The 23,593-nt window shown below is 51.1% G+C and overlaps 1 protein-coding gene across 1 annotated transcript; it reads left to right on the top strand.

The window, feature by feature from the left end:
* The first annotated feature begins 15 nt into the window (after positions 1 to 15).
* On the top strand, positions 16 to 22,239 carry Scly (selenocysteine lyase). Its single transcript, XM_041650987.1, has 12 exons — positions 16 to 134; positions 2,280 to 2,392; positions 5,476 to 5,576; positions 8,642 to 8,822; positions 11,333 to 11,460; positions 11,664 to 11,828; positions 12,755 to 12,861; positions 17,015 to 17,051; positions 18,678 to 18,761; positions 19,184 to 19,283; positions 20,688 to 20,763; positions 21,512 to 22,239. The coding sequence occupies exons 1-12, from the start codon at positions 82 to 84 to the stop codon at positions 21,657 to 21,659; spliced, it is 1,293 nt and encodes a 430-aa protein (XP_041506921.1). The 5' UTR covers positions 16 to 81; the 3' UTR covers positions 21,660 to 22,239.
* The last annotated feature ends 1,354 nt before the right edge of the window (positions 22,240 to 23,593 follow it).

Genomic DNA, 23,593 nt, shown 5'->3' with positions numbered 1-23,593 from the left:
CATGGGCCTTGAGGCTCCGCCCCCTGCGGAGACTTGGGGCCGCTCTTGCTTGGGGTGACTGGACAAGCTGGCGATCAAGGGATGGACTCGGTGAGGAAAAGCGCGCGGGGCCGCGCGGAGAGCCCACCCGACAGGTGCGTTCTTCCCTCCAGGATCTAGGAGCCTGGAGACACCTGGGGGACCACAGTGAGGGACTGGTGAGGCCGATGGGTAGGAATCCGAGGGATAAGCAGACGAGTCGGGCCATAGGAGCCACCGCCGAAGCCGAGAGAAGGGCGCCTGCGGGTGACAGTTGTGCCAGAGTTTTCGCTCTGCCCTCCCGGGTTCCGGCATCCTTCCCACAGGATGGGGTCTTGGAGGCTGGAGCGGGAAGTCGAATCATATTAATCTGCATTTTAAAGGAATCGCTGCTGCTTAGAGAGTAGGGTAGCATGGGTGTGGGGCAGAGGAGGACTTTGGGGACAATCTATTAAGGCCCAGATGACCGCCCCGAGGGGAAAAGTGAATCTTGGGGTGTGAGCCCAGGAGGCAGCTGGCCGGTGCTGGAGACTGCAGGCTCTTGATGTCCACAGTGCTGCGGAGACCTCCTCCCCTGGGGCACAAAGGAGCAGGGTGCTGTTAGGCTTTGGTTCAGTCTTCTCTCACCCAGGAACGGGTCATACTCCACCCCCTCTTTTACTCTCACCCCATCTCTTTTTCTTTTCTTTTTAAGATTGTTTGTTTATTATGTATAAAGTGTTTTATCTTCATGTATGCCTGCAGGCCAGAAGAAGGCATCAGATCTCATTATAGATGGTTTGTAAGCCACCATGTGGGGGCTGGGAATTGAACTCTGGACCTCTGGTAGTAACAGGCAGTGCTCTTAACCCCTGAGTCATCTCTCCAGCTCTTTTTCCTCTTTTTCTTTATTTTTTCCCTACCCCTGACAAGGGCCTTGTGCCATAGCCCTGACTCTCCTGCCTCCTCCCTCTGGGATTACAGGCTTGCCCTCTCTATTTTTGTTCTCATCTTCCGTGCCGGTGCCGAGGATGTAAAATATCTGTCTCTCTTCCAAAACCTGAGTCTCCCTGGATGTGTTGGAACATGCCTATAATCCCAGCACTGGGGACTTAGACAGGAGGGTTGTGATTTGGAGGCCAGCCTGGATTGCTCAGTGAGAACCTGGCTCATAAAGGCCTACTCGTGGCTTCAGCCTTCACTAGACATTCATTAAGTAGTTTCACTTTCTCCAGGAAGCAGCCTCACTGATGAAATGCCAGCTATAAAAATAGTTCAGCCAAGCTACAGATGGGAGAGCCACAGTCACTCAGCAGATCAGTGGGTGTGCAGTGCTGTGGGGTCTTTACTTACAGGAAGGAACAGGCTTGGGGCACAGGCAAAGCCCTTGCAGCATTGGAAAGTTCACTGATCCCAGGCCCAGGGAGGTCAGCCTCACTTTCCAAAGCCCCAAGGCCTGCAGGGTTGGGTTTAAAGCAAAGACCGAGGATCAAAAGAACCCGTTCTGTTGTCCCCTTTGGCTTAGTGGCGCAGTTGGTTATTGTGTTTGGGATCACAATTGAGTGCATTGGCATGAGCACTGTTTAGATTTTTAAATCTTGTGAAATAATTACTGTTTTCAGGCCTGCTAGCTCACCATAGAGCTCTCTGAACATCTGTGATCCTGGTAAGAACACAAGCAGATAACCCTTCTTAGGGTCTCTGGGGCTCAGCACTCAGTTGTCATCCTAGGAATGAAGCCCCTGTTGTGCGGCAGCCTTGTTAGGGTTCCAAGGACAAAGCCTGCCTGTTCACGGAGCTACTCTTCTCTCAGTCCCTGGGGATGACACTAAGCACACGTGACTCTTGAGTCAGATGATGAATGGGGCTGCATGGGAAGTGGGGAGCACAGAGAGAGAGCCAAGCTGGGGCTTGTGGTGGCTTCAAGCAAAACAGTGGAGCCTCACGCAAGCAGATACGTTGAAGCAAAGACTTGAAAAAGTTTAGGTAGCGTGGGGAGCAGGGCAAAGAAAGTGCAAGCCTGTCCCGGGGAGAGGTTGCCTGGTGAATGCCAAGAAGGAGCGGGAAAGCCAGAGGGCGTGGCGCTTAGAGGCCATTCCAGAAGCTCAAGGCTAGGAGTCCGCAGGAAACCCCCAGGGGAATGTGCTGGGGTGAGATCTCGCATTAGTGTGGGCCAGGCACTAAGTGCTCCACCTGGGCCTTCACTCTGGATGCAGAGGACACCGGCTGTGAGCCCCCAGAGGGCTGCTGCCCACACCCTGCCTCCCTTCCCTTTCTTCCAGGAAGGTTTATATGGACTACAACGCCACCACACCTCTGGAGCCCGCAGTCATCCAGGCTGTGACAGAGGCCATGAGAGAAGCCTGGGGCAACCCCAGCAGCTCCTATGTAGCAGGTAATTCTAGAGGGATCCGAGGCAACAAAGGGAGCCAGAGTGTGCTTAGACTTTCTTTTTTTTTTTCCTTTGACATTATAGACCATATTTTCTGATGTGTAGAGGGACATTATAGGAAATGCAGGTACTACGCTGCCTGCATTGCTTGACAGAATTCCCAGGAGTTTTGTTAAAGCACACTTTTAAAACACAAGCAAAAGCCAGGTGTGGTGGCGCTCACCTTTAATTCCAGCACTCAGGAGGTGGTGGCAGGCGGATCTCTGTGAGTTCAAGGCCAACCTGGTCCCTAGGGTGAGTTCTAGGACAGCCTCCAAAGCTACAGAGAAACCCTGTCTGGAAAAACCAAACAAACAAACAAATAAAAACTGAAGCAAAATAATTACATTATAATCTTTAAATATACAAATGTCACTAAAGTCTGCATAATGTGTTCTGTGTAAATCAGCACCATGTTACAATAATATACCTAATCTGGTTCTCGTTCGCTTAATTTGGTTTTATTTATTTGGTTATTTGTTTATTTTTCTTTATTTTTCTTTTTTCTTTTCTTTTTTTTTCTGAGACAAGGTTTCTCTAGAGATCAGACTGGCCTCAAACTCACCAAGATCCACCTGTCTCTGCCTCCCGAGTGCTGGGATTAAAGGTGCGCGCTGCTGCCACCACCTGGCCCCTCTCTGATTCTTAAGCCTTCTGTCCCTGTATGATACTCAGGCTGCGAACCACATAGCTGATCGTTTTTTACCCTCGTTCATTCATGTGTGCATTCCACACTGCACATTCTGATGGCACAGGACAAGTTGCTTGAGTCGGCTTGTTCTTCCCAAGATGAGACATACCTTGAGCAGCCATTGCTGAGTGTATCTTGAGCTTGCTGTCACCACGACAACTATAAACGTTCAGGCTTTAACCCCTGAAACACTCCCACATGAATATCTCACTGAGGTCTGTTTATAAGCCTGTGCCTCTCAAGCCCCTTCCACATGGCTAGCGGTCTATCCTATCCCTGTGCATTTTGCTAACGTGCTTTTAGCCGTCAAGGCCGCATGTGTGTCTTGACCTTTTCCACGAAGGAAAGTTGCAGGGCTTAGGAGCGCTCAGTGGATGAAGCGCCTGCTGCACAAGTCTGAAGATCTGAGTTCGGATCCACAGAACCTGGGTGAAAACCAGGCTGGGGTGGCAGGCTGCCCGTAATCCCAGCACTCAGGAGGCACGGACAGGACACGCCCACTAGCTAGACTAGCTGAGTCTGCGGGCTCCAGACCCTGCCCCGGGTTCAGCAGGAGACCCTAAGTCAAACAGACAGCCCCAAGGAAGACACTTAACCTCTGGCTCCCACACATGTGCACCCGCACACATAAGAGCATGCATGCACAGCACACACATGCAAACGCGTGCACAGTCACGCAAACACGTGCACAGTCACGCAAAATAAAGTAAAATAAATGTGAAAAGAGTAAAGGCAGAAAAGGAAAGTTTGAATTTGCTAAGGTTGTATAAACTCCGTTCTTTCTAGTTTGAATTTGCTAGGGTTGTATAAACTCCGTTCTTTCTAGTTTGCTTTTGTAATATAGAGTTTTAGATTTGAAGTTTTGGATGATAATTTGCTTCAGGCCAGTAGAGAGAGGACAGCATTCCACAAGATTTTACAGACTTAGAGGCCGATGCCTTGTCTTCCTGGTTAATGTTTATCAGTGGCGATGGCAAGGGCCCTGCCCCCGGCCCTGCCTGTGCTGGATTAGGGGGACTAAGAGGAGCCACATTAATGGTGCTTGATTAGGATCTAATTGCCATCTAGGGGACTTCAGATGACCCACGCCAGCTGACTCTGTCGCTCAGGTGATCCGGGTCGTACTAATGCTGTGTTCCTTCTCTGGACTTTTAGTGGGTTTTGTACCAATGCTTCTTAAAAAAGCTCAGAAGCAACTCGGTGACACAGACTCCCAAGTCAGACGCTGGCCACTCATTAACTTATCTGTTGACTCATTTCGGGACCTGCGTCACCTGTGCTATAACCACACTTCTGATAGGATAACTGATCTGATTCAAGAAGACGGGGGTGGGGGGAGCAGGGGAGCTGGGCGAGCAGTTGGGAAACTCTTCCTGGCCCGAGTGACGTCCCCGATGCTTTCCGTTGACATTTGAGTAGAAATGCCCAAAAGGGAAAGAAAAGAAAACTGAAGATCATTCACGACAGGTTTTTGTCTGTTAGTTTCTGAGATAGGGCTTCTCTGTGTAGACCTGGCTGTCCTGGAACTCACTCTGTAGACCAGGCTGGCCTCGAACTCACAGAGATCCGCCTGCCCTCACCACCACACCCACACCCCATCTGGGATTAAAGGCGTGCACCACTACCAAGATGTTTCACAGTACTAGGTTTTAAAACCTAGAAGAGCGTGTACTGAGGCTCCGTGGGCAGAGTGTGAGTGCTCCAGATGTATCCTGGCCTGACTGGTAACAGCCAACAGCAGCCGGAAGTGAACTGGGGAAGTGGGGAGGAGTTTGGGCCAAAATGGCTGCACAGCATGGGGAAGCTGCCATGGACCCAGCATCAAATTTGGGAACCACTGGTGTGGAACTGGGCAGCAGCTAGGACACCTTATTGAAGGCAAATGCCCTCAGTCTCTCCCTTGTGTCTCCCACGGCTGGCCTGCAGTGTGAGAGAAGGCCCTGACTGGCTTGGTGTGTGACCAAGTCTCAAGTTGGTTTTGCTTACCTCCATTGTCCTGCACCTCCTCTCCTGGTCCCGTCTTGAATAGGAAGGTGGGCAGCGAGCCAGAGTCACGCTTCTAGCATCCAGTGCAAGCGAAAGCACAGCTGTGCCGGAGGAGCTCACAGCTCCGTCACTCCCAACCGGGCTGTCCTTGGCTCTCACTGAGCTCCTGAAGTCTCAGTGGTGGCCACTGACTTGCTAAGTCTCAGTGTGGCCCCTCTGCTGAGGCCCTGCCAGGGGGTAGGATAGTACTCACCCGGGTGGATGTGTTTCCCTCTAGAATGGCCCCAGTCTCAGCTCCCCTGTGTGTGGTTGCCCTGCTATACATGGAATTGATAGTAATGAACTTGTTGTTCTTTTGTCTCTCCTCAAGGTAGGAAGGCCAAGGACATTATAAACACAGCTCGGGCGAGCCTGGCCAAGATGATAGGGGGGAAGCCTCAGGACATTGTCTTCACTTCCGGGGGCACCGAGGTAAAGTTGCAATCCCTGCTCGCTGAGCTTTAAGGCGCAGTGGAGTATGGGAGGGGTTTGTTCTTGTCATTTTAGAATCAGCAACGCTCGACTTTCTCTCTCATATTGCTCCAGGACTCTCCTGCCATTTCCTAGGTTGTTTGTACGACAGAGTTTGAGGTTTCACCCGTCCCAAAGGAACTCATTCTTAAGCTTATAGAATGTACTGGAAAGAATTTTGGAAAGAAGCCACTGCAAGGGGCAGGGACAGTGACTGGCTGTGGATCACAGTTTGTGTCAGCCATAGCAGGTTTTAGATTAAAAATGAATTGGGTTTTTTGATGCCAGCAATGAGCTTTTGCCAGGCCATAAAACAAAACGAAACAAAATGTCCACTACTAAGGAAACAGATGGAGGAGAAAAGAATGGGTGACGCCTCCCAGGGAGGTTAGAGATGTTACCTGCTACCTTTAAGACCTTCTGAGTAAGAGGCAGTACACACACTTGCAGACTGGGGGACGTGGGCTCTTCTCAAAGCGATCTGTAGACTCCGCGTAGCCTCCGTCAAAATCCTGACACCCATCAGTGGACTGTCCCAAACTAGCTTCTATGGAAACCGAGAGTCAAGACTGCTGGAAGACTGGATAGTCTCCAGACCGAGTCTGTGAGAGCTCTGGAAACTAGGCAGACGCATTTGGCAAGGACAGACAGCTGGTCAGAAACAGTGTGCCAGTGCAGAGTGGCACTTGCCCCATGACTAGGGCCACACACCCTGCCTGCTCAGCACAGGCTTGGACAGTGGTCGTTGGCACAATAGTAGGGTGTAAGATTGTCATGTGACCGAGGGGGCAGTGCGTGGAACTAAAGAACATGTGACTGTAGAGAACTCTTCCGGACTGCTCAGTCGCAGGGACCAGGCGATGACTTCCGCTTTCAGCTTACAGAGACAGGCTTGAGAAGTGACACTGGAGAGCTTCCAGCTGCTGCCTCAGCCCCCTGCCAGGTCCGGCAGTGCAGGATTTCTCAGTGCAGATGCTTGGGGAGCCGAGGCAGGAGGATCACGAACCTGAGCCCAAACTAAACAGAAAGACAGTGAATTCTGTCACAACAAAAGTCACAAATGGCCAGGCGATGGTGGCGCACGCCTTTAATCCCAGCACTTGGGAGGCAGAGGCAGGCGGATCTCTGTGAGTTCGAGACCAGCCTGGTCTACAGAGCTAGTTCCAGGACAGGCTCCAAAGCCACAGAGAAACCCTGTCTCGAAAAACCAAAAAAAACCAAAAAAAACAAAAAAACAAAAGTCACAAATGGCAGGCGGATCTTTGTGAGTTCGAGGCCAGCCTGGTCTACAAGAGCTAGTTCCAGGACAGGCTCCAAAACCACAGTGAAACCCTGTCTCAAAAAACTAAAAAAAAAAAAAAAAAAAAAAAAAGTCACAAATGAACTTTGAATCATCCAAGAACACCCTGAGCAAAGAGAAGGGGCAGCAGGGAAAGGTGTTTATCACACAGCTGAAGAGTGACAGGTGCCTGGGACAGTTGGGGACTCGCACAACTTACTCACAGGCAGATAGTACAGTCAGCAAATGAGTCAGAGATTTGAACACACACAGCACAAGAGAAGCCTACGGCTTTGTCTTGACAGCCATTCGGGGACTCAAGTGACCAGTGCAGAAGTGTGAACAGCAGAACGCTCCTGCAACTAGCAGCCAGTTCACACCGGGGGCCACTGTGCCCAGTCAGCCACCGGCAGCCAGCTCACACCAGGGAGGGACCACTGTGCCCAGGCTTCAGCCACCGGCAGCCAGCTCACACCAGGGAGGGACCACTGTGCCCAGGCTTCAGCCACCGGCAGCCAGCTCACACCAGGGAGGGACCACTGTGCCCAGGCTTCAGCCACCGGCAGCCAGCTCACACCAGGGAGGGGCCACTGTGCCCAGGCTTCAGCCACCGGCAGCCAGCTCACACCAGGGAGGGACCACTGTGCCCAGGCTTCAGCCACCGCCAGCCAGCTCACACCAGGGAGGGACCACTGTGCCCAGGCTTCAGCCACCGCCAGCCAGCTCACACCAGGGAGGGACCACTGTGCCCAGGCTTCAGCCACCGCCAGCCAGCTCACACCAGGGAGGGGCCACTGTGCCCAGGCTTCAGCCACAGGCAGCCAGCTCACACCAGGGAGGGACCACTGTGCCCAGGCTTCAGCCACCGGCAGCCAGCCGCACCAGGGAGGGACCACTGTGCCCAGGCTTCAGCCACCGGCAGCCAGCTCACACCAGGGCCACTGTGCCAAATGTTCCCCGAGCATGCTGCCCTCTCGAGTGGACGTTGAAAGTTACTGTGAGACATTCGCCCACTGAGATCAAACTGCAGGCCTTGTTAGACTGCCATTCCACACAAAGGTTAACAGCCCAGGAAACTGAGGCAGTGTACAAGGATTCAGAAAGCATTCTTGGTAGTTTAGCCCAAATCTGGGGAGCCTAGCCTCTTCCAGAGCTACATCCCCTAAACGTTGATCACTGGCCTAATGTACCCCAGAACTGGACAGGTGGTGGTTGAGAAAAGAAAGTCACAGGGGCGCTGAGTGTGTCGTTAGGCCCCTGGATTCCCTGCAGGTCACTGCCACCCCACCCTGCCCTGCTGCCCAGTGGGGTCTCCTGGCCTTGATCTGGGGCCAGGTACTGTGCAATGACATGAGCTCGGAAGGCAGGGGTAAATTTTAATTTGACTTTTGATTTTTACTTTTTTTCTTTCATCTTGTTTCTGTTTGTGCAAGTGTGTCCTCCAGTTTGTCTTTCTCCCACCAGGCGGGGAATTCCCCTTCCTGACAGGTTTGTCTAAGATGAAAGTTTGTGCTTACTAAGAAAACAGGCATACTTGAAGTGAGTTCTAGCATATTTGGAGTTTGGAGACTCTCCGAAGGTACAGGCCTGTCAGGAGGTTGGTGCTCTGGCCTTTTCCTTTTGAGTCAGGCACAAAAGACAGAGAGGCTCACTGTCTCCACTGGGAGCTTTGGTGAAGGCTCTCTCTGCTCTCGCCTCCACTGGGGCTCTGGTGAAGGCTCTCTCTCTCTCTGTTGTGTCTCCACAGTCGAATAATTTAGTAATCCAATCTGTGGTGAGATACTTCCATGACCAGCAGACCCTGAAGAGGCACGAGATTGACCAACACAGCCCTGAGGAGAGGGCCAGGCCCCATTTTATTACTTGCACAGTGGAACACGACTCTATCCGACTGCCCCTGGAGCACCTCATGGAAGAGCAGATGGCGGGTGAGTGGCCATGGGGACTGGCCTAGTCCTCAGTGAGGAGGACAGAGAGGCCGCACAGAGCCCGGCTCACTCCTCCTATGGATGAGAAGTACTCTGATCTGGTGTGCTCTGAATGGTTTGATGGGCCCATTCAGAAGCTAAGGGCCGTTTGCTCGCAGCTAACGTGAAGAACGCTGCCACGAGCTACTCTGTGGGAGTGGGTGTGTGGGTAGTTCCTGCTCAGGGGCTTATGCCTAGGGGCAGAATTCCTGGGCCACACAGAAACGGAATTTGACAGATTCTCGGGTAGACGGGATCAGCCTTAACCTTTGCTTTCCAGCGTCGCCATCTGACACCACCACTGGCGATCTCCCGTCCCTGTCAGAGCTTCTGTCTCTTCTGTCATCGTTGTCACGGACTCTGCCTCTGTGGGGTTCTGGTGCCTAGCATCTTCTCATGTTGTCTGGCTCTTGGTGTAGATCTCTTCTGTAGGAATGTCTGTTTGTGTTCTTGTTTTGGGGTTTTCCTTTTGGTGTATAGTGTTTACCAGAGATTGATAGCCCGCCAGTGCTCCGCCCTAATGGGTGCCTCTGTCCCCTTGCCCTGATTTTTATTGGAGTACCTATCATTTTATTGACTTACAGGAATTATGCATACGTTTGACACAAATCAACAGTTTTGATGAAGTAAAATTGTTTGCTTTTATTTCTGTTTTATCTCTGTGTCACATCCAAGAAGACTTCACCCTGCCCCAGAGCATGAAGATTAGTCCTGTTAGGAGGTTTTCAGCTTCGGTTCCTACAATTAATTAAGTCTGTGGTTCACAGTGAGCCAGGAGGACTTCGTTTCTTTGTATGAGATTGACATTTTGTTTTCTATTTCGAAAATTTTATTTTATGTGCGGCAGTACAGTCTACATACTAATGAACCTGTAATAGAATGATTTGAGATAGCGCTAATTAACCCCTTGCTTCCAATCTTTATGTCCTTGGATCCGATAAATTGCTCAGAGATGGGTGGTGACCGTGATTAGTGACGGTCATACGGCCCACCTAGACATCTTACGGGACCCATCTGTGTGTCCCTCTAGTGTAATGGAAATTGGCTTGGGTATTCCCACAGCATGATAGGGTGATTCTCTCCAAACCCTCAAGCCGGGAATGTCCTTTGGGAGCACCCATCAGCTGTCCCCAGATGGGAACAGAACGGGGAGGCAGCTCCAGCCTCTGGGAGTCGCCTTCAGAAGGATTCCTTTGCTGGCTTTCGTCTGCTGTCTGACTGTATCTGGCCCATGAGCACTGGCCTGCTGCCTGCTGTCTGCTGTCCATCCAGCTTTTTACCACACTAGTTTATAGGAATTAGTTTTTCTGGTGTTAGTGTTCTTTTAAGTAATTTTCCAAAATATGAGTGAATTTTCCTACAAATTTCTGCTGAAGGAAATTTAATGAATGTGTCTCATGGAAGAACAGGACATATTGAAGAGGGCTTGCCTTTTCTTTCTTTCTTTCTTTTTTCTTTTTGGTTTTTTGAGATATGGTTTCTCTGCATAGCCTTAGCTGTCCTGGAATGAGCTCTGTCGACCAGGCTGGCCTTAAACTCACAGAGCCCTCCTGCCTCTGTCTCTCAAGTGCTGAGAATAAAGGCATGCCTTTTTGAGGGGGGACATGGTTGGTGTCATATCTTTTTTTTTTTTTTTTTTTTTTGGATTTTTCGAGACAGGGTTTCTCCGTAGCTTTTGGTTCCTGTCCTGGAACTAGCTCTTGTAGACCAGGCTGGCCTCGAACTCACAGAGATCTGCCTGCCTCTGCCTCCTGAGTGCTGGGATTAAAGGCGTGCGCCACCAACGCCCAGCTTGGTGTCATATCTTGCACATAGTCATGGCAATGCAGAAATCTGTCCCAAGAACCAGGAGTTATAAAGAGCTTGCTCAGGTTGACTGTCCTTGTCCAGGTTCCTCTAAAGAGTGTTTGTCTGACCAGGCGGTGGTAGCATATGCCTTCCCAGCACTTGGGAGGCAGAGGCTGGTGGATCTCTGTGAGTTCAAGGCCAGCCTGGTCTACAAGAGCTAGTTCCAGGACAGGCTTCAAAGCTATAAAGAAATCCTGTCTCGAAAAACCAGACAAAAAAAATTAGAAAGAAAAAGAAAGAGTGTCTGTTTGCCGATGGGACAGCCAGCTATTAGACTCCACTGACTATGGGCAGTGTTTGGCTGGAGTCTATTCCAATTCTCTGTGGAACTTTTGTCATTTGTCCCTGGAAAGTCCACTCTTTGCTATCTCTGCCTGGGCGTGTCTGCTAACGCGCCTCTGAAGATTTTGCCTGTTGCCATGGCACTGCCAGTCTCCTGCAGCTACTCACCACCCGAGCCCCGCAGTTGGGAGGACAGCCTGAGACCTGAGTTTCTCATTGGCAGCGCCTGAAATTCCTCCTCTAATATTTTCTGAACTTGGATAGCACATTCTTTTTTTTAAGAAATGTAATTATGGAGTTATTTGCCTGGCTAACCTTAGGGTATGTGTTTTGTATCTCAGAGGTCACTTTTGTCCCAGTGTCGAAGGTGAGCGGGCAGGCAGAGGTTGAGGATGTCCTGGCGGCTGTCCGCCCCACCACGTGCCTCGTGACCATCATGCTGGCTAACAACGAGACTGGCGTCATCATGGTGAGTCAGCCCTTTCCTTTGCAAGGAGGCCTTGGGGAGAAGGTGCTTGATGTGGGAATTTCCCTGTGCCTCCACTTGGCCTGTTCTTTTCGTGTCCTTGAGTTCTGCGGCTTCACTCCGTCTCTGCCGCTCCTGTAATTCATTCCGCCCCCATCAAATCAGAACCACACGCTCATTCAGCGGCTTGCCTCTTCCCGCTCCAGCCTGTCCCTGAGATCAGCCGACGTATTAAGGCCCTGAACCAGAGCCGGGCTGCCTCGGGGCTGCCCCGAGTCCTCGTGCACACAGATGCTGCCCAGGCACTGGGGAAGAGGCGAGTGGATGTGGAGGACCTGGGTGTGGACTTCTTGACTATCGTGGGGCACAAGGTATGTGTGCAGGGGCCCCTGCCCTCCTCCTCGACACAGCGGAGTGGAGCCCTCAGCTGCGCTGTCCCTTCCTGCTTAAGTCACGGTGGTCATCTAGTGAGCTCCAGGTGCCTGTCAAGGACCGGGTGCTGAGATGCCATGACAACCGCTCAGGAAGGGCTTTGTCCTCAGAACTTTCAGTGCATGTGTCGGACAGGACCAGTAACAGCTAGGATGACGCCTGGCCAGCCAGGACACGGGTGGCAGGACACCCCAACCACAGGGAGCCGAGGGAGGACATAGCGGGCTCTGTGGAGGATTGGAAGGCAGTAGGTTTGGTACACAGTGAGTGCTGGTTGCCGGGGGCTCATCTGCCCACGTGGAGGTCCCCACCAGCATGGAAGAGGTGGGGCCAGGAAACTGTGACTTGGTTAAACTATGGCTTCTCAGCAGGAAGGTTTGGTCTTAGTGGCTCTTGAAGGCGCAGTACAGGGACAAGGTCACAGCAAAGACCTTGGCTTTCTGGCAGCTGCGAGAACCAAGACATTGTGTGTTGTTTGGCAGCATAGTCCTTAGCTGGTCCCTAAAGGCGCACACAAGCTGGCCTGACACCGTGACCCTTAACCCTTTGCCTCATATCACTGGGGGGCATAGAGACATGTATAGAAAAAGCCCTTGGCCGCCTCTTGTTCTAGCCCCTTCCCTTCATAATCCCGTTACACCAGAACATGAGTCCAGCACCTGCCCCTTCCCCAGGCTGGGGCTCTGCCCTGCACCTGGGGGTTCCTGTGACTCTAATATACCACAGTGGTGGCAGATAGACAGCCAGGCCACAAGGAACCAGCAGGATGGCGCTCCTGAACCTTCTGAACCTCTGACACTCAGACACAAGCGGAACAGGTCACCAAGCAGTTCCCACTGAGTAAATGACTGGCTTTCCCTTCCAGTTCTACGGTCCCAGGATTGGTGCTCTGTATGTACGAGGGGTCGGTAAACTTACCCCCCTGTACCCCATGCTGTTTGGAGGTGGACAAGAGCGGAATTTCAGGCCAGGGTAAGGTTGAAAGCCTAACAAGCTTCTGCCCGGCTGGCCACATTACTGTCCCGTTTCTTCGCCATTTCTGTCACCCCGAATCAGAATTGCTGCTGACTGATTTCTACAGTGGGTCTCAGTCCTGCAGTCTCTCGGGGTGACTCGGAGCACGTGATAGGAGTCGTCCTCTCTCATACCTACTTCAGGGTGTTGGATTCCCTGCATGCTGCGGCGCTCTGTTGTTCTCTAAAGTAGGGGCTCAGTAGGTACAAAAGGGGCCATTTTCCTTTGTGAGAACCCCGGGTCTCCATTGCATAACCCCAAATCCGTGCTAATACCACCTTTGTTAGAACGTCTAAGAAGACGGGGAGACAGAAACAATGCCACGGCGGCTCCCTGGCAAGTGTTCCATACCCAGAACCAGCCTGGAAACAGTGGTAAGGGAAGGCAAGAACTGCCTTGCTCTAAAGCCTGCAGCCAGCCAGCCAATCAAAAAGAAACACTAGGCAATACCTGCTCTAGGCCATCCACATAGGACAGTGTGCTGTCCCACACCAGCGATCACCAAACGGACACTCGGGCTTCTGTCCACATGGGCTGTCTGGGGCATCCACAGTCCCACAGTGGTGTCAGTAGAGACTCTAAAGAGACCCTGGAGTGTCCACCCATCAGTAACAGAACACATCCTCTTTAGATAACAAGAGAACACAGCCCAAGGGAGAACTGTGGCTTCTCCATCCTACCAGCAGCATTTGGGATACACGTTCTTTCGCTGCAGAGCAGAGTCAGAGCGAGCCAGGAAGAGCAGAAAAGTTAACCAAGATGCAAAGTCTCATGACATGTGAAAATGGCCAGGTTTCATGCCAAGGACTAGAAAGAGCTGAAAGCAAAGGGAAGAAAACATCTGTGGGTGCCAACCCCAAGAGAAGGACGTGAGACAGCAAACACTGAGATCAGTGAAGCTTGGGCACACTTGGAATGCGCGAACCGGATGGAAGTCGCCATGTGAGGATCCATCCAGAAACTGCAGCAACCCGAGTGGATATGTGGACAGACTCGCCAACGGGAAAGTGAGAAAAAGGAAAGGAACCTGCACTGGAAGGGAGAATAATAGACAGGAGACACCAGGAAAAAGACAGAGCGTCGGGGACCTCTGAAGCCATCAAAAATGGTGTGACATACTTGTCTGTCAACCCCCCACAGAGGAGAAGACAGAGGACAGGGCTTAAAGGGTCACCCGAGGAGATGGTTAGCCCTGCTGGCGCACGCCTTTAAGCCCAGCATTCAAGAAGCTGAGGAAGGTGGATCTTTGTGAGTCTGAGTCCAGCCTGTTCTACATAGTGAGTTCCAGAACAGCCTTCTATATTTCTATATAGAATATATATATATATACATATATATGTATAGATATATATATTTCTATACAGAATGAGACCCTGTGTTAAAAAGAATGAACTCCAAAATAATAATAATAGACCAGTTTCTCAAATTTAGGAAGAGACATAAGCACAGATTCAGAAAGAGAGGGGCACAAAACAAGCAAAAAGGCAAAAAAAAAAAGTCAAATAAACCCAAAGAAATGTATGGCAAGGCATTTCAAAGTGGAATAATGGGAGTCGTGAAAGCAAACAGAAAGACAGCATCTGATGCACAAGAGGAAAACACTTTGATTGACATGGCTTTTACGTTTGAAGCAATGGAGACCAGAGGAGGGTTGTGCACACAGCTGAGAGAAATTAGAATCCCACACCTGGGAAACAGGTCTTCAGGGCTAAAGAGGAGATCCAGGTGTTGCCAGATGAGGAGAAACAGAGAAGCTGAGGCCAAATACAGTAGGCAGCCCTTCTCTTGGGCTTTTCTGAAGCTTAAAAAGATCGTTGATAGTTTATGAAAGATTAGAACACTGTCTGATATGGTTACCAGTATATATAAAGAGAACATTTAAAATGACTGCATAAAGGCAGAGCTATAGAAAAAGGGACATTCCTATATTTGTTTGTCATATTTAGACAGGTCTAATGTGGCTCAAGCTAGCCTTGAACTTCTGACCCTCCTGCCCCAACCTCCCAGGCTCTACAGGGTATATTCACCATGCCTGGACTCGATGTCTCGCTTAGCTGGTAAAAGGATAAAATCAATAGGCTGAAAAGTTTATTAACACATAGATATATATGTATCTTAGTCAGGGTTACTACTGATGAGGCAAAATACCATGACCAAAAGCGAGTTGGGAGGAAAGGGTTCATTTGGCTAACACTTCCACATCATAGTCCATCACTGAAGGAAGTCAGGACAGGAACTCAAGCAGGGCAGGAACCTGGAGGCAGGAGCTGATGCAGAGGCCATGGAGAGGTGCTGCTTACTGGTTTGCTCCCCATGGTTTGCTCAGACTGCTTGTAGAACCCACTACCACCAGCCTGGTACCACCCACAATGGGCTGAGCCCTCCCCCATCAATCACAAATTAAGAAAATGCTTTACAGCTGGATCTTGTGGAGCATCTTCTCAATGGAGGCTCCCTCCTCTCAGATAACTCTAGTGTGTGTGTATGTCGAGTTAACATAGGACTAGCCAGCACAATACAATATAGTAATATAATACATAGAGTTAATAGCCACAGCCTCTGGGAAAAAAACTTTACAAAGAGATGACTAGGTATATTCCCAAATTAAAATTTAAAAAGCATGCAGTACCTCACAAAAGCAGAGTTTATAAAAACAGGAGAGTCTGGAAGTTATAGCTCAATGGTAGAACACTTGCCTAGAATAGAGCTCATCACAGCATACAGTCGGGAACAGAAATGCATGCGTGCGCAGTGCTCAGAGAGCTTTCTCCCTCTCTCTCTCTCTCTCTCTCTCTCTCTCTCTCTCTCTCTCTCTCTCTCTCTGTCTCTCTGAGACAGGGTTTCTCTGTGTAACAGTTCTGACTGTCCTGGAACTTGCTCTGTAGACCAGGCTGGCCTCGAACTCACAGAGATCCACCTGCCTCTGCCTCCTGAGTGCTGGGATTACAGGCATGTGCCACCACCTCCACATTTAGACAATCCAGGACCCAAATCCAGGGAATGGTGCCGCCCACTGTGGACTGAGTTTTCCCACATCAATTACATAATGAAAACAATACCTCCCACAGACATGCCCACAGGCCAAGCTGCGCTGCTCAATTCCTCAGTAAGATCATCTGCCCAGATAATTCTAGGTTGCAGTCAAGTTGACAATTTAAACAACTCAAGAATAAAGAACTCCCCAAACTCAAAAGACAATCAGAAAATGGGCCAAAGACATAATGGGTAACCTCCCCAAGAAGTTAGTCAGCCCAGCTTCTAGGTGTGCAACAAAGTATTCAGATTGGAGGTTTAGGAAAATACAAATTAGAACCCTCTTGTGTCCCTTGCCTGCCAGAGTGGCTAGGATAAAAAATGACACGGAATACTGGTCAGGATGCAACAATGTCCTCTGGTGATAAACAACCAGCAGATGGCAGCTTTAAAACACACTTAGAAAAGTTTAAGAAAATTTTATTCAGCAATGGTGGCGCAAGCCTTTAATCCCAGCACTTGGGAGGCAGAGGCAGGCGGATCTCTGTGAGTTCGAGACCAGCCTGGTCTACAGAGCTAGTTCCAGGACAGGCTCCAAAGCCACAGAGAAACCCTGTCTCGAAAAACCAAAAAAAAAAAAAAAAGAAAGAAAGAAAAAAAAAAGAAAATTTTATTCAATCAAAACTTTAAAAAAATTATTAATAGCCAGGCAGTGGTGGCACACACCTTTAATCCCAGCACTCAAGAGGTAGAGGCAGGCAGATCTCTGTGATCTGGCTTATAAGAACTAGTTCCGGGACAGGCTCCAAAGCTACAGAGAAACCATGTCTCAAAAAAAAAAAAAAAAAAAAGTTAAAATGTTAACATTGTTTTTTCCTTACTCTCTGGGCAAATACTCTCTGGGTTGGAAAGGGTCCAGGTGGAATTGTCACTGTGGAGAGCCAGCATGTGGTTCTTGCAAAGGACCATGGCTGTCTAGGCTGTGTGTGCGTGCACACGCACGCTGTGGTCCAGGGCTGCTCCTGAGCACCTACCTGAAGGCCCTCTTTTAGGAGGACAATGTAAGGCACTTTAGAACAATGGCATGTAGCCCTCCGAGGACATTCACTGACATCACACCATGCATTGTCTTCTGCAGGACCGAGAACACGCCTATGATTGCTGGCCTCGGGAAGGTAAGGCTGGCGGCCTTGGCCAGGTGTCGTGACCCCAGGAGTGCACTGATTAATGAAATCCCAGAGTTTCCTGCGTGAAGCTGGAGAACTAGAGCCAGGCGTCTGAGCCCTTGGGAGGTGGGGGCAGGAGGATTGGGAGTTCCAGGGACCTTTGTTCTTGGTGGACCTTTGAGCAAGAAAAAACTGGGCCAGTGAGCCAGCTCTGAGGTAAAGGCCCCGAGCCTGATGACCTAAGTTTGTTCCCTGAAGCCCCTTTGTCCTCTGACCTCCACGTGCGCTGTGTCATATGCAAATGCACACACACACACACACACACACACACACACACTAAGAGAATACCTTTTAAAGGAAAAAGTCTGAGTCTCTTCTAGAAGGAGAGGTAGCACCCTGGCCTCGCTGCAGGCAGTTGGGCTGGTCCCCTGTTGAACTGCGGGGTGTGCGGTGCCCGGGTCAGGTATGGGACTGTTGACTTGTCTCCTCTGGAGCCTGAGCTCCGCTCACTCTTCAGAAACTGGGCTGTGTAAGGGTGGTCACATTGCACCCACAGGAGGGAGAGACAGAGAGAGACAGAGACACTGGTGATCTGCTCACTTTCTTTTGATGTAGTCCAGGACCCATGGGGTGGTGTTGCCCACATTCTGGGTTGGTCTTCCCTCCAAAGTTAAACCTCTCTGGAAATACCCTCACCGGCATTCCCGCAGTCTGTTGCCATAGTAATTCTAATGCCAGTATAGTTGATAATGAAAAATAAACACCATTCTTAGCATCCCAAACTGTCCAGGTCCCTCTGCTTTCTCTGTCGTGCCTCCCACTTTCCAGGTCCTTGCTCTCAAGGCTGGGAGACCTCCTGGGGCACCTGGTCCTCACCCATGCACCTGAAACAGCAGCTGTGACCGTCTCCTCCTCTAGTGCCAAGGTGTCTCTTGTCTATTTTCAAGGCCCACAGCACTAGATGAGGTAGTTCTTGTCCTTTGTTGGGCATCTGCCATGATTTCTGTGGGCCTCTTGTGTAGCAGTTAGCATGATCCTAACACGGTACAGCATGTCACCTCAGTCCTTACCAGGCACTTACTTTCTTTCTTTTTTTTTTTTTTTTTTTTTTCGAGACAGGGTTTCTCTGTAGCTTTGGAGCCTGTCCTGGAACTAGCTCTGTAGACCAGGCTGGCCTCCAACTCACAGAGATCCACCCGCCTCTGCCTCCCGAGTGCTGGGATTAAAGGCATGCGCCACCCCTCATCCCCAACCCCCAACCCCGGAGCTCAGGCACTTCCATTCTCCTGCCTGGCTGGGGCCTGAAGGCATCACCTTCACCAAGGCAGGCAGCTAGCCAAGAGACACACTGTCTTCCCTGCAGGTAGAAACAACCTACCTATTCTTTGGTGACTACCTCCTTCGGGGGCCTGTGTGGTGTCCTAGTTTTGTCCCTCTGTGGAATGACAGTCCTTAGGGCCTGAGATTCTCTTGGGGATTATTTGCTGTGTTGCCTGTGACACCTGGAGCCGGTAGGGAGCACCTGGTGATCCTGCTGCTCGAGCACCAGGGGCAGCTGCAGAGGCACAGGAGTGGTTATGAAAGTTCTCTGCAGCTGTCTGGTGTCTTGATTCTCACACGTCTGTGTGTCCCCAGGCTGCTGAGCTTGTGAGTGAAAACTGCGAGGCTTATGAGGCCCACATGAGAGACATCCGGGATTACCTGGAGGAGAGACTGCAGGTGAGCAGGACCTGCCCGCGTGGGAGAGTGCTGGCGGCATAGCCGGGACCAGCCACTATCTCCCTCTGAAGGAAACTCTGGGGGAACCTGGAGAAACAGTAGGTCCTGGAGAAAGAAGGAGCAGAACTGGGTGCTGGAAGTTAGCTGGCATCAGACACCCCAAAGAGAGACCTGGACCAACCAGGAATGTATCTTTCTTGTAGACACACGGTTGTGTGTAAAGGGTGGATATGTTTAGTGTGTTTACTTGTTCTAGCTTTGGGGTCCATAGCCTATCTGTCCCCATAGCTATTACAACAAAATAAACACAGGCTGAGGTTCTGTTTCCAAAGAAGTCTAGATAGCAAACAGTTGTTGGGAAAGGGTGACTTCAAAGGAATCACTGACCATTTCATGGTGTGTGTGTGTGGTTTGGTTTTTAGGCTGAATTTGGTAAGAGAATCCACCTGAACAGCCGATTTCCTGGGGTGGAGAGGCTTCCCAACACCTGCAACTTCTCCATCCAAGGGTCCAAGCTTCAAGGTGACTACCAATCTAATCCTGGTCCCTGTGTGTGTTGGGGTCTGAACCTGGACCTGCCCCTGCCGCCAAGTGTTCCCAGAACAGTGCAGTTGATGTCGTTAGCAGGCATTTTCCCAGGCGACTGGTGAGCTTGGCTAGGATTGACAGCGGACTACGCAGGCCAACCTGTCTTAGAAAAGAAAGAAAGTCAGCCCAGGTTAGACAAGCTGCTCTGCTCAGGATTACAAGAGAAGAATGCAGGGGCCGCCATGACAGCTGACTGATGACAAAGTGCAGGCAGTTCGGGAGACGTCTTCTCCAGAGCAGTCAGGTGCCTCCCCCCCCCGCAGGGGGTAACACTTCAGTTCCCTGAGAGCCTCAGGCCAGGGCCCCAAACCTGTGGTTCATTCAGGGGCTTCTGCAGGAAGCTTTTGACTTTTCCCTTTCTTTCTTTCTTTCTTTCTTTCTTTCTTTCCTTCTTTCTTTCCTTCTTTCTTTCTTTTTCTTTTTTTCCTTCTCTCTCTCTCTATTTTCTTTTCCTTTTCCTTTTTATGTTTGTTTGTTTGTTTTTTGTTTTTGGAGACAGGGTTTCTCTATGGCACTGGCTCCGGAACTCACTCTGTATAGACCAGGCTGGCCTTTGCCTCTTGAGTGCTAGGATTAAAGGCATGGGTCACCACCAATGCCCAGCAAAGATTTATTTGTTTGTCTATTTGTTTGTTTAAATGTATTTAAGTGCTGTTACATGCTGACTGCCAGCCAGAAGAGGGCATTAGATCCCATTATACATGGTTGTGAGACACCATGTGGGAGCTGGGAATTGAACCGGGTGTCCTCTAGAAGAGCAGTCGCTGTTCTTAATCACTGAGCTGTCCCGGCTTTTGACTTCTTGGAAGAGGGTGTCATACCTTATCTCCCTGGGTCACAGAGGAGCCTGCTGTCCTGATGGAACATGATGGCAGCTGAAGCAAATTTGCTTGCCCTCCTCACAGACCCCTAATGGAGGAAGCCATCTCCGCCTTTGCCAGGGGGCAGCTGTGCCCAGTGATGACCTGTGTTGATTTAAGTGTGGCAGTCCTGGAGTTTTAGGGTTAATCCTGGACTTGTGAGAAGGAGGCAGTGTGTCCTGGGTGAACACAGCAGTAGGGGGTTGACCTCAGTGCTACCTGGCACTACCCCATGAGTAAGACAGTCTGTCAGAGTGCCCGTGAGGTGGGTGGCTAGAATACCATTTTCTAGTCAGTCTTAGGAGGCAGAAGAGGGTTGGCGTTTCTGTAGCTGGAGGAAAAAGGAAGTCATTTTCCTAGAATTCTGCTTGCACTGAGATTCAGCAGGTGGTGGCAGGGAACCAGATACAGAAGGCTGGGTGGGGGTGGGGGGGAGATGACCCAAGTCCTGATCTAAGAACATATGCTGTCTTCATAGGATACATGGTGCTTGCACAGTGCCAGACACTGCTGGCCAGTGTGGGAGCTTCATGCCACTCAGATCATGAAGACCGGTGAGTATTCTCGGCCACACCCAACTCTCAGGGCCTAGTCCCTGAGCTGCAGACTGTGGCAGGGGAGATGGGTTCTGCTCCTGGCTGGGAGACCATACGGGTGCCTGTGGATGGGAGTGGAACTGGGTGAATGGGCTTGGCAGCCAGCAATCAATACTGGATCCAGAACTGGTGGGATGGTACGTGGGCATGTGAAGGGAATACAGAGGGTGCCTGTGCCAGCCAGCAGAGGAGGACAAGGGCCAGGCTTCACAGAAGAGAGAAAGGATCAATGGAGGGCAGACAGACAGTGCCTGGAGTCCAGCACCTGGTGGCCCAGGCTCCAGCAAGAGCAGAGAGACTGAGGCCAGCTGGAGACTGGCAAGTGGGAGGGATAGATGGGAAGGGCACAGGGACTGCCCCAGTGAAGCCCTAGAAGGCATTGTTCGGGGAACATCACCATGATCTCAATACAGGAAAGTCCAGGAGCCAGGGCTCGGTGCAGAGCTGAACACAGCTGGTGGATGCATGGGAGGTGGCAGTGTGGTTCCCCATCTGGGTACCAGAGAGAATGGGAGAATTAGTTTCCCACCTTAGCTTAGAGTAGGCTTGGAAGAATGTCTGGGAACAGGAGGTGAGTGTCAGCAGGCCATGTAGCTGGGCACTGGGTGGACACAGCACACCCTAAGCTTGAGGATCTGGCTGAGAGGTCAGAGCACAAAGGAGGGCAAGCCCTCAGCAGCAGCCGATAACTGTCCCTCTCCTGCAGGCCATCCCCAGTGCTGCTGAGCTGCGGGATCCCCGTGGATGTGGCCCGCAATGCACTCCGCCTCAGTGTGGGCCGCGGTACCACCAGGGCTGAAGTGGACCTCATTGTGGAGGACCTGAAGCAGGCTGTGGCCCAGCTGGAGAGCTAGCGCTAGGGCTCGCAGCTGCTCTGTCCCTCAGGGGCCAGCTGAACTCTGGCCACTCGATCCATAGGAAACACCCCTAAGCTGTCCCCCTCTCAAGAGCTACAGTCAGATGAGTGTCCTGCTCGGGTACAGAGGAATGAGGGCCGCCTGTCACACAGAACCCCACTCCAGCCCCATCCTTACAGGCTCAGGACCCCAGCACCACATAGGACTTCCCTGTCACCTCCTGCCAAAGGCTATGTGGGAACGGAAAGTGTGGGGCAGCCTGTCAGGGACTCCCAGAAATCACTTTGGCCTGAAGATAAAATCCAGTCTCCACTATCATTTAGCTGCTGTCGGGAAAATAGGAAACCTGGTTTTGTCTTCACCCATGGCCTCCCTTGTGCTCCCACAGAGCCTCCCCACTGCCGCCCTCCTCTGGCCTCCGGTGTCACTGCCCTTCTGTCTCCCAGGCTGAATGGTCCTCCAGATGAGGCCTCACACCTGGCAGGCCTTCCTTTTCCCTGGAGGTCACAGTGCACCTGGCCACGTGTTCTCTCCCTTCCTTCTGCTCAGGGATTTAACCAATGTGGCTGATGGTGGTGGCCGGGGGGGGGGGGGGGGGGGTCTGGTGTCTGATCTTAGTCTTGGCCAAAGTGGGAGATGTGATCATTTCTCACTCAACTTTAATTTAATTTTCCTTACAAAGGTTTCTGCCATCTTGAGAATGTGGCACACATTGTACCAATATTTACATAGGCATATCTTCTTGAATGTTCTTAGTATGTGGGTCTATGGTCCAAAGGATGACACACATGTGGAAATTAAATGAACTAATAAAATATGTCTGAGATGTCTTGGTTTTTTTTCTGGTAGTGGTGGGAGATTCTGTTTTGCTGTTCACAAGGCCAATGTATGCTTGTCTGTCTGTCTGAGCAGAAGGGAAGGAGGTTCCTGGTATATGATTGTAAAATGACACCAAGTGCTTGGAAGGGACTTCTGGTAGACTGAGAGAGGTCCCCAGTCATCTTCCACCTGTGACACCAGGGAGAGGCCATGCTAGTCCTCACTTCCCCAACAAGACCATGGGTGGTCCAGATCCCAAGAATGCTGTGACCCAAGAGGGCAGTGTGGAGCTATGAGGACATCACCTTCAGTATGGGGCTGTGAGGTCATCATCACCTTCAGTGTGGGGCTGTGAGGTCATCATTGTCACCTTCAGTGTGGGGCTGTGAGGTCATCATTGTCACCTTCAGTGTGGGGCTGTGAGGTCATCATTGTCACCTTCAGTGTGGGGCTGTGAGGTCATCACCTCACCTTAGAGGTTTTACCATCTAGCAGCCTCTGCAGGCTCACCCGCTGTCGGTGCTGAGAACAGCCAAGGACCAGGGTTCAGATACAGAGTCCAGTCAGGCATAGTGGGGCGTATCTTTAATCCCTACTCATGAGGTAGAGGAGGGTGGAACTCTGTTCTCTGCGAGTTCCAGACCCTTAGTGAGACCCTGTCTCAGGTAAACACACACACACACACGCACACACACACACACACACACACAGAGAGAAAGAGAGAGAGAGAGAGAGAGACCTGGGGTTTCCAGTGATGGTATTTAGACCCTAAGTGGATCTACCACAGTGGATCTACTCTTAAGGAAAATTGAGACCCCTTCTGGGTGGCCTGCTAGTCTCTCACTGAAATATTTGCTGGCGCAGGTTCTGAGCCATGGCTGACTGTAGTTGCGAACACCTGGCTGCTGGAGACCCACCCCAGGCCCAGAGCCCTGCTGAGGCATCCTCTTGCTTCCCTCTGCTCTGCAGGTGAAAGGGCTCCAGCTGCTGAGGTACACCCACTGCCCTGACTCACATATCCCTTCCTCCAGGGCCGCACTCTCTCTCCATGCTCAGAAGCTCCAGGCACTGAGCCAGGCTTTGAGGGCCAGCCCCCAGAGCCTGCCCCCACC

This window comes from Microtus oregoni, unplaced genomic scaffold (assembly GCF_018167655.1).
Source record: "Microtus oregoni isolate MIOR12 unplaced genomic scaffold, Mior012 000004F_ref0000308, whole genome shotgun sequence".
In the NCBI taxonomy this organism is placed as follows: Eukaryota; Metazoa; Chordata; class Mammalia; order Rodentia; family Cricetidae; genus Microtus; species Microtus oregoni.
The sequence above is the reverse complement of the archived record's forward strand: the minus strand, read 5'-3'. Positions and strand labels throughout refer to the sequence as shown.

Excerpts from the sequence above, each read along its gene's own strand:
- Scly (XM_041650987.1), top strand. The coding sequence starts at position 82 with ATGGACTCGGTGAGGAAAAGCGCGCGGGGCCGCGCGGAGAGCCCACCC. Across the intron at positions 5,577-8,641 it reads TCACTTCCGGGGGCACCGAG|TCGAATAATTTAGTAATCCA; the intron begins GTAAAGTTGCAA and ends GTGTCTCCACAG. Across the intron at positions 11,461-11,663 it reads ACGAGACTGGCGTCATCATG|CCTGTCCCTGAGATCAGCCG; the intron begins GTGAGTCAGCCC and ends TTCCCGCTCCAG.